Source organism: Ctenocephalides felis, unplaced genomic scaffold, assembly GCF_003426905.1.
Source record: "Ctenocephalides felis isolate EL2017-DRISC unplaced genomic scaffold, ASM342690v1 CF-g0.4_SCAFFOLD_00845, whole genome shotgun sequence".
NCBI classification, from domain to species: domain Eukaryota; kingdom Metazoa; phylum Arthropoda; class Insecta; order Siphonaptera; family Pulicidae; genus Ctenocephalides; species Ctenocephalides felis.
This window is the reverse complement of record NW_020536999.1, coordinates 9,704,972-9,716,275: the sequence shown is the minus strand read 5'-3', so window position 1 is coordinate 9,716,275 and position 11,304 is coordinate 9,704,972. Positions and strand designations below refer to the sequence as shown.

The 11,304-nt window shown below is 32.0% G+C and overlaps 1 protein-coding gene across 1 annotated transcript; it reads left to right on the top strand.

Moving 5' to 3' along the window:
- The first annotated feature begins 5,456 nt into the window (after positions 1-5,456).
- Positions 5,457-11,021, top strand: LOC113363812 (serine/arginine-rich splicing factor 2-like). The gene is made up of 2 exons (XM_026606294.1): positions 5,457-5,717; positions 10,416-11,021. Exons 1-2 carry the CDS (start codon positions 5,684-5,686, stop codon positions 10,931-10,933), a joined length of 552 nt encoding a protein of 183 aa, XP_026462079.1. The 5' UTR covers positions 5,457-5,683; the 3' UTR covers positions 10,934-11,021.
- Positions 11,022-11,304: the final 283 nt, after the last annotated feature.

The window sequence follows — 11,304 nt, the reverse complement described above, 5'->3', positions numbered from 1 at the left end:
AAATCATAAAAGATAAATGATGAGAATATGTAAGAAATATGAATTACAGCAAATGTCTAACCTAAAAATGCACGTTTTACATCAAAACAAATATTAGTTGACAGCAAATTCAACTCATAAATGTGTCATCCGCCATATTTGTTGGGCGCCAAGTTTCACTTAAAATCCGCTAGAGGAGAGCTTGTTTTTTTTTTCAAAAATACCACTAATTTTATATTTTGTTAAATGCTATAAATATTCTATTATAACTATATAATATTACCATCATTTAATGATAAAGCTGCAGATTTACAGTTTTTCAATTTGAATCTATGAATCTACAGTTTTCTACAGATTTTTTCTGGCCTATCTACACATTTTCTCTATGGTGACCTGGCAACACTGATCGTACGACATTAAATTTCTAGTAGAGCACGTTGTTCAGTTCTTCAGCCGGCGTCGTGAGAGGAACAATGGAACAACGCTAGACAACTGTCTCAAAAACAATTTTATTCGGTCAAATTATTCTATTTAGTTTCTTTTAATTGAATTGCCATGTGCTTTTAAGTGGCTATGAACCTGGGACATCATTGTACATAATTACCAAATTTTGGTAGGCTGCTGTCATAAGGAAAAACTTAAGGTAATCACTATTAATTTGTTCATTTTGTTTGTAACTACGATTCTATTTTATTGATGATCGAATTACTTGTATATGCATTTTTGAAAGGCATCGAATTACTTGTATGTGCACTTATTTCTGAATAATTCACCACAATATAGGTAATTGTTTATTGCTATTATTTACTTTGACATATTCTCGTACATTGCCGCAATCAAAATTGCATCTATTCTGAAATGTCACTCGTAAACAGTGCTTCGTTTTTCTATTTTACAGTTCATTTAAAAAGTACTGTATTGTTATAAATAAATGACAATGCTGATAAAATTAAATGTACTTTTTCATTCAGGTGCTTAAATTGTTTAAATCAAAAATAATTCTATATGAATTTTACAAAATAGTACTGCAGTTGAGTGGAATTCTGTCTTAAGGCAATTAAGGCATCGTGCCTGAGGCATATTGCTGGTACTTCCCGTACCAAAAATTATTATTTTTTTAAAAACAATTAACATTTTTGAAAAAAATTTACTTCGAAAAAATAAGATTTTTGAGAAACTATAATTGGACAAAAAATTATTTTTTGAAAACAATTTTTTTTTCTTTATTTTGACATATTTTGGAAGATCAAAACTTTTTTCAAAGCAATTGTACTGCTTTAACTGCATAAAGACGAAATATCAAAGCGCGTAAAACGCCGCGCCGCCGTCTAACGGTTAAACATTGGTACGGAACCCATAGGAATGTAAACAAAATTTATACTTACTGTTAAAATGTCTATAAAATATCTGATAATTTGATGTGCATATGTCTAATGTTCATTTTTGACCGCCAAATGGCATTTTTTTACTTTTTTCATTATATCTTCGAAACCGCTAGACCTGCCTTTATGAAAATTTGATCGGTTCTTCACCTTGTCAATACAAGTAAAATGTTTTTTGAATCATTCAAATCGGGTACTCCGTTCTCTTAAAAACTGAGTTACCGTTTTCGGCACTTTTTGCCCCGTATCTTCGGAACGGCTAGACCTGACTTCGCCAAAAACTAATCAGCACGGTTACTTATCAATACGAATCGAACATTTTTTGAATTATTCTAATTGCTTCATCCGTGTTCCCGAAATCGTCGACGAAAATTTGTTTCCGCACACACATACATACAGGCACGCACGCACGCGCACACACACATACATCCATTTTTTCTAGGGTATGCCAAAATGTTCAGAAACCTCTGAAACGTAAAGATATATAAAATTTTTCGTTTTCGATTTTTTGCGATTACTATAACTTGCCCTACGGGAAGTTAATAAATTGAAAAATATGATTCGATTAGTTTTGTCTATGAATTAAAGCAAATTTAACATCATTTCTTATTTATTAAGAGTATTTCAAGTGATCAATGTATATTATGATCACCACATTAATCCAGTGCAATTAGTATTTAACATGTTTTCAAATTAAAATTATGAATATATAAAGTTCATTATATATAGTTAAGGTATTCGCTTTTATTTAATAATTTTAAATCAGATTCCAAAAAAATAAATTAAATATTTTACTGTTAATATTATATATTTTATAACTTTTCTCATTGTTATACCGATTTGAATTATTCCAAGAACTTTCTGCTTGTTGCAACAAAATAATTGCCTTTGGAACAAAAATTTTTCCTATATTTTATTTTTCAAAAAAAAAATTTTTAAGATTTTTTTTATGTATACCGAAAATAATTCAGTTTTAATTTTAACACTTACGGGACGGCACCGATTTCAAAACAATTTACTGTACTGGCTGTAAACTTGATTTCATTGTGTAAGTTATGCAATTTGTTTGATAAAAATTTGTAGTCATTGAAGGACATACATTTTTAATATTAATTTATTTTATGTTTTTACAATAAAATGTCATTCGCCGCCTTTCCCTAATGCTTTTCTGTCAGAACAGACAATACAATCTCTTTTTCTTTCACTCGCATTTAGAATATGCCACTGATTAGTCAGTATATTGGTCATTTTTTTGCTGCCATAATGGTTTATTTTTCTATTATATTGTCTAATAATTCATTTGTAGAATATAAAGTGAAATAATCTATTGGATGTCTTATTAACTTCCCGTAGGGCAAGTTATATCGCAAAAAAATCGAAAATGAAAATTTTTATATATCTTTACGTTTCAGAGTTTCTGAATATTTTGGCATACCTTAGAAAAAATGGATGTATGTGTGTGTGTGTGTGTGTATGTGTGTGGTATGTATGTACGTGTGTTGTATGTATGTGCGGATACAAATTTTCGTCGACGATTTCGGGAACACGATCAACCGATTTGAATAGTTCAAAAAACATTCGATTCGTATTGATAAGGGACGTGCTGATTAGTTTTTGGCGAAGGCAGGTCTAGCCGTTCCGGAGATACGGGGCAAAAAGTGCCGAAAACGGTAACTCAGTTTTTAGAGAACGGAGCGTCCGATTTTAATAATTCAAAAAACATTTTACTTGTATTGACAAGATGAAGAATTGATCAATTTTCATGAAGGCAGGTCTAGCGGTTTCGGAGATATAACAAAAAAAGTAAAGAAAATGCCATTTGGCGGTCAAAAATGATCATTAGACATATGCACATCGGATTATCAGATATTTTATAGAGATTTTAACAATAAGTATACATTTTGTTAACATTCCTATGGGTTCCGTACCAATGTTTACGCGTTAGACGTCGACGCGGCGCTTACGCGGTTTGATATTTCGTCTTTATGCAGTTAAAGCAGTAAGATTGCTTTGAAAAAAAGTTTAGATCTTTCAAAATATGTCAAAATAAAGAAAACATTTTTTTTTCAAAAAAAAAAATACGAAAAAAAAATTAAAAAATTTTTTTTTTTTTCAAAAAAAGTAATTTTTTGTCTAATTGTTTGTCAAAAATCTTATTTTTTCAAAGTAATTTTTTTTCAAAAATGTTAATCGTTTTTAAAAAAATAATAATTTTTGGTACGGGAAGTTCCAGCAATTTGCCTTAAGGCACGATGCCTTAATTGCCTTAAGACAGAATTCCACTTACAGCTAGTATTGCTTGGCATTTGTAGTCGGGGTGTTGTGTTTATGTATGTCAACAGTGGCGGCACTAGACCATGCGGGGGCGTCGGCGAAATTTGTTTGCGAGGCCCCCCCTTTTTTCTCAGTTATAGTTAACTAATGGTGAACGCGTTTCGTAAAATGTATAACCGTAAGCGCGGCGCTTACGCGCTTCAAAAAATTTCGAAATATATAAAAATATTTCCAATTAAAAAAGTTAATTTCTTTCAAATTTTTTTGATGCCTTAAGGCAAATTACTGAAATTTCCCGTACCGTAATTTAAATGTTTTAAAAGCTTTAAAGATTTTTGAAAAATTTGAAAGAAATTAACTTTTTTAATTGGAAATATTTTTTTAATTGTAAGCGCCGCGTTTGCGGTTATACATTTTACAAAACGCGTAGAAATGTAAACAAAAATAGTACGAACTTATTAACTTCCCGTAGGATAAGTTCTTGTAATGGGCCGAAAATCGAAAATGAAAATTTTTACATTTCTCGACGTTTTGAAGGTTTCTGAACATTTTAAAGGCATACCTCAGAAAAAATTATGTGTGTGTGTATGTATGTATGTATGTATGGATACAAATTTCCAGTCACGTTTTCTGGCGCACGGATCAACCGATTTGAATGGTTCAAAAAACATTCGATTCCTATTGATATGGAGGTGTGCTGATTAGTTTTTGCAAAGGCAGGCCCAGCAGTTACGGAGATAAAGAGCAAAGAGTGCAGAAAATAGAAATCGTGTTTTTTAGAGAACGGAGTATCCGATTTGAATGATCTAGAAAACATTCAATTAGTAATGATTGGGAGAAGTGGTTATTAGTTTTTCGCAAAGGCAGGCCCAGCCATTTCGAAGATACGGAGCTAAATGTACAAAAAATGGCAGTTTTTGAGAGAACTAAGCGTCCGTTTTAAATGATTCAAAGAACTTTCTGCTTGTCTTAACAAAATAATTGATTTTGGAAAAAAAATTTTTCGTTTCAACTTTTAATTTTTTTGTATATCGAAAATAATTCAGGTTTTATTTTTAATTATGACTAGAGTTCTAATGTACTTTAAACAAATAATTTCAACTTTGCAATTCAGATTATATAATTCTTATAAATATTAGACAATGTTACGATATTTATAATAATCTATTTGAAAACATTCAGTATTCCTCGAACATTTCGCTACGGTACGGGAAGTTTCAGCAATTTGCCTTAAGGCACGATGCCACACACCCCACTAGTTATTACTGAATTTCTTCATTTGATACTTTAAACGGTTTTAAATATATAAAAGCGTCAGTTATATATTTTGAATAGTTATATTTATATATCCACTATCTATTTTTTTTTTCAAAATATTAGGCATGACAAATGCGGTTTACTTATACAAGTGTTAAAAATGAAGTGATTAATCAATATGCCATGACTAGATTTATGAAATTGCCTATGTCACGCGTTAACATATACAATTTTTGATCTATCTTTAGATGTGGAAGATGTAAAATTGTGACAAACTCCGACTATCCGAACAACTCCGAGGACTCCGAGGAACTGCTGCGTATACTTCCTTCACTCCTGCAAATTCTGATAAAGCTGCTGATTTAGTGGCCAGGTCGTCAATCCTCAATTACAAGACATGTATGATGTGGGATCCACACAGCCGCCAATGAAATTTATACACAATAATAGAGCGCAGAGTATGTTGATGATCGAGGCGGTTGTGGTACATAACTATGATTATTGCTTGTTGGAAGTTGAGGCGGGTATCTATTATGATAATTAGTTAGAGGCGGTTGTGACTGGGATACATTTGGAATATACATTGGATGTGGAAAATTCTGTGGTGGTAATTGACATCTACTGATTGCAAATGTTGGCATGCCCGTTACTAGAAGTTAAAAGCGGTTGTTGAGTCTGCTGTGGCTGTCGTGCTTTTTTCGACAACAGAGGCACGCTCAATCTGAACATTGAAAACGACGTGGACCTCAATCTGGACCTCGACCTGGACCTTCAATCCTCAATTACAAGGCATGGATGATGTGGGATCAAATGGCCGACATAGACGTAAGTACTTGGATCCATTCATATTGTTGTTTAATAATGAAACTTTATTCAAACCAATTTGGTGTTATGGTATACAATTGTGGGGCAGTGCTCATAACACTAATATAGAAATTATACAGAAATTTCAAAATAAATTTTGAAAATTGCCTTATAGCCTAAGAGCCAGTGAACTATTTGACTAACTTGTTTTCTCAGAGCTAGAAATTTTTTTAATGATATTTTATTATCGATACATTAAGGGGGGGGTCTTCCTATGTGACGGCCTGTTTTTTAGGGATATTTTAGAATATTTTTTCTACGACCAGTAAATATTTAGAGCTTCAAGTTTTTTATCATTTATTAACACATATTTGGACAGTATAAATATAAAATTTCAGCTAAAAATATTCAGTCAAACTAAAGTTACAACGCTCTGAACACCCCCGCCTCGAAAAAAAGATCTCCCACTTCCTCCACGATTCCGGCTGATCGGTTATCTTAAAAAAAAAAAAATAAACGGCGTTTTAATTTGTAGGCTTAAAAGCACGGAATGACCTATAATGAAATGAATATAAAAAAATTGGATTTTTGATAGACATTTGAAATAAAAGTTGCAAATTAGGCGTTTTTTTTTTTTGTTTTTTTTGCTATAAAAAATCGAAGTTTTGAAATTTTTGATTGATAATAGTTCATTCCATGCGTTTAAATATATTGAGTGTGCCCTGTAAATTTCAAGTAATTCGGTCCAGCCGTTTCTGAGATACGATGGAGGAAAGTTTGAAAAACACAGTTTTGAGAAAAACGCGTTTAAAGATAAAATGATGGTTGTACTATATACTATATGTATACTTTTTAAATGGCTGTAACTCAAAAACTATTTGAGATATCGATTTGAAATTTTAATATGTTATTTTTAAAGGTATAATCTACCGAAATATGAAATAAAAAAAAAATCAATTTTTTCAACTCATCACATAGGAAGACCTCCTTAAGAAAGTGCCGGTCTGGCAAGCATCTCGCGATTGCGTCATCATCCCTCGAGTTTTTGAAAATGTAAAAAAAAAAATTTTTTAACTTGCTTTCACAAGGCTCAAATTTTGAGTTTGTATTCTTGTAACTGTTCAGAAAGCATATGTAAAATGACAGAACATTCAAAATATCGATGCCAAAAAAATATCGTGGCAAAAGTATCGATAGTACTCGATACTCGATCGAAATTTGAGTACTTTTCATAAAAATCAAACATAAGTGCAACAAAGATCTAAACCTCATTAAATATCGTATCACAATATTAGAATGAATTCTATTGCTTGTATCTGATGTGTTAAATCAGAATCATTCACAATATTGTAAAATTTTAACAGTAATTTTTCAATACTAATTTTAAATTCTATAATTTTTCAAAAAAAGACAAGTTATAATAGTTGAGTATTTTTGACAACAATATAATAGTCTGATACTATATTCAAAAAGCAACACTTTTTAAATATTTTTAAGTACAATAATAACTTTAATATTTTTAAGTAAAATAATATTTTATTATAATTGTTGAATATTTTTATATGAATAATTTTAGCGAGCATGCAACTTTAAAATTCGTTACATGTTTACATAAAAGTGCAATATGAAGCTCTTTGGAAAGCAATAAAGATTCAGTTTAATGACGGTCAAGATAATATTTCGACACTTGTAGAGAAACATCCCGTCGGAGCAATGGGATTTAAAGTTTAAATGGTTCCGAGAAACTCAAACTCATATGTTTGCATGTTGATATTCAAAAATTTGAATACATGAGTATTTTGCGTAAAAAAGAATCGAAATATAATTATGTCAAATAATAATTCTTATCCATTACAGTATATTAGTATTTTGCGTAAAAAAAATCGAAACTAGTGGGGTGGGTGGCATCGTGCCTTAAGGCAAATTGCTGGAACTTCCCGTACCGTAACGAAACGTTCGAGGAATATTGAATGTTTTCAAATAGATTATTATATATATTGTATTATTGTCTAATATTTATAAGAATTATATAAACTGAATTGCAGAGTTGAAATTATTTGTTTAAAGTATATTAGAACTATAGTCAGAATTAAAAATAAAATCTGAATTATTTTCGATATACAAAAAAATTAAAAAAAAAAAAAAAAAAAAAAATGGTACAAAATTTTTTTTCCAAAATCAATTATTTTGTTAAGACAAGCAGAAAGTTCTTTGAATCAATTGAATCGGACGCTTAGTTCTCTCAAAAACTGCCATTTTTTGTACATTTAGCTCTGTATCTCCGAAATGGCTGGGCCTGCCTTTGAAAAACTAATAACCCTTTCTCCCAATCATTACTAATGGAATGTTTTTTAGATAATTCAAATCGGATGCTCCGTTCTCTCAAAAACTCGATTTCTATTTTCTGCACTCTTTGCTCCTTATCTCCGTAACTGCTGGACATGCTTTGCCAAAAACTAATCAGCTCTTCTCCTTATTAATAGGAATCGAATGTTTTTTAAACCATTCAAATCGGTTGACCCGTACGCCCGAAAACGTGGACGAAAATTTGTATCCATACATACATACACACACACACATCCATTTTTTCTGAGGTATGCCAAAACGTTCAGAAACCTTCAAAACGTCGAGAAATGTAAAAATTTTCAATTCCGATTTTCGGCCCATTACAAAACTTACCCTACGGGAAGTTAAAAATATAATTATTTCAAATAATAATATTCATCCATTTCAATATGTTAGTATTTTGCGAAATGGATGAGTATTATCATTTGAAATAATTATATTTCGATTCTTTTTGACGCAAAATACTGATATATTGAAATGGATGAGTATTATTATTTGAAATAATCATACTTTGATTGTTGAATATGTTTTTATAATACATTTTGGTACTTTAAAAGCCGTTTCATTTTACATAAGAGTAATAAATAAACATCTTTATTTATTAGTGTGGTCATATTCAATTTGGGTTTTTGAGCAATAAATTCTGAGACTAATGACACCTCTCGGGATTATTTTTGACACCTATAGAGACTATTGCATTGCATTTCGCAAAATGAGTGGTGTTCATAGTTGGTCGATGAGTGGTGTTCATAGATTACGCTGTCGATTCTTTTTGAGTACTATCGACGAAAAAGATCGATATTGGCAAATAGATCGAGCTAGAAAATCGATACCAAAAGTGCTCACTATCGACCGCAAAGTATCGATATTTACTCAGTACTCGATATTTCGTTCTAACACTAATTGCCATACATAATCAACTAATACCCTTGCATTTGAATAATTTATACGCCATTTTGAAGGTCATTTTAAAAACATCCGATATACCAAACTTCAACTTTGTATCTCACCTTATGGCCGAGATATGATAGAAAATATGCCAAAGTGGCCCCTTTTCCGAACTCAATTTTTGGCGTAACCATAAAAGATATCGAAAAAAAATTACGTGATTCTACTCATATTGGCTTAGACCACATAATGTATAGTAATATATGCTAAATAATTCTTTATTATTAGCTAAAAAGGATAAAATAATTATTCAATTAATGTTTTCGGATAGTGCGTTTTGTTTAATTACTTTCTTATTAGCGTTATTCGAAAGCCTATTGTTTTTTCTTTTAGCACTGAGAAATTTTGTTCAAATCAAATTTGTGGAACACATTTAAAAATTAAAGAAACCAGAGTTTGTATACCCGCGTGTAACGCATCGCGCACTGCTTTCCGACCGAACGAATTCTATTTCTTGTTTTTTTTTATATATCTTCTATATATGTATATATAAATAAGTCGGGTTTTCCTTCCTGATGAAATAACTTCAGAACGCACAAACCGATTTCGACAATTTTGCATTCGTTGGAAAGGTCTCGGGCTCCACAAGGTTTATAGCTAAGAAAATTAGTTGTGCATGGCATCATGTCCTAATGCAAATTGCTGGAACTTCACGCACCGTAATTAAAAATTCGAGTAATGACATTAGTGAGAATTATCCGAATTATGCTTGGTTAAGTCAACGAGCAATTCTTGCCTCAAAGAACAATGGTGCCTTGCGTTCGCACTGACAATTAACAAGTTACAAGGCCAATCGCTTAGTGTTTGCGAGATGAATTTCAAATAGATTATTTAGAAAATCATTGTTTTTCACATGGGCAGTTGTACTTTGCCTGTTCACGAGTTGGAAAACATCCGCTTTGTTTGTGTTAACGTCAGACCAAAAAACAAAAAATGTGGTTTACCAAAGAGCACTTCAATGAAACGGATAGTTTGCGGATTCACTTTCATTTACTTAGAGAAGTTCAACAAAAAAACTCTTCATTTTTGTAATCGGAATAAATTCATTATTACTGTTGTGCAAGAAAATCACATTTTTCCTTTTCAAATATAAAACAAACAAAAAATTTCTTCATCTTTCTCACGAAACCATCTGGTGGCGAAACGGAGTTCGTCGGGTTTGCTAGTTATAATATAATATGTAATATTTCTATTATAAGCGAACTCAACACTGCAAAAGACGGTAAGAAAAGAAAAATCATCTAAACTATAAATATTTACTACTAATAATCGTTAATATATAAGACATCAAAAACTAATTTATCCCATATAAATGCATGTAAAATGAATGGTGGTCCAGACAGTTCGAAGGTGGAAAAATATCCGACCGACGGAGGGTTAATATTGAATCGATAATTTACACATCCTTATTTTGATACATTGCAGATCGTGGTCGTGGTAATAGAGGTCGAGGACGCTTACGCAACCGAACGACTCGCAAAAACGTCGAACAAAGGCGCAAGACCGGGAGTAGAACTAGATCAAAGTCGAGATCCAGAACTAATTTGCAATTGAGATCGAAGTCGAGATCCAGATCTAGATCCAGGTCGATGCCCAGATCGAGGTCCACGTCGTTTTCAATGTTCAGATCGCGCGTGCCTCTGTCCTCGACAATGTGCAATATTAATGAGATACAGCAACAGCATCAACGACGACCACAACCGCTTCCAACTTCTAGTAGCGGACAAGCCAGCAGGAGCATTTGCAATCAGAATAGAAATCGATCTCAATTACCACCACTGAATTTTCCACATCCAATGTATATTCCAAATGTATCCCAGTCACAACCGCCTCTTACCAATTATCATAATAGAGATACCCGCCTCAACTTCCAACAAGAAATAATCATAGTTGTGTACCACAACCGCCTCGATCAACATACTCTGCGCTATTATTGTGTATAAATTTCATTGGCGGCTATTTGGATCCCACATCATCCATGTCTTGTAATTGGTGATTGACAGGAGAATTTGCAGGAGTGGAAGAAGTATACGCAGCAGTTCTCGGAGTCCTCGAAATTGTTCGGATAGTCGAAGTTTATCACGAATTTTACATTTTTCCACATCTAAGATAGATCAAAAATTGTATATGTTAACGCGTGACATAGGCAATTTCATAAATCTAGTCATGACATATTGATTAATTACTTCATTTTTAACACTTGTATAAGTAAACCGCATTTGTCATGCCTAATATTTTGAAAAACAAAATAGATAGTGGATATATAAACATAACTATTCAAAATCCCATATCATCCATGTCTTGCAATTGAGGA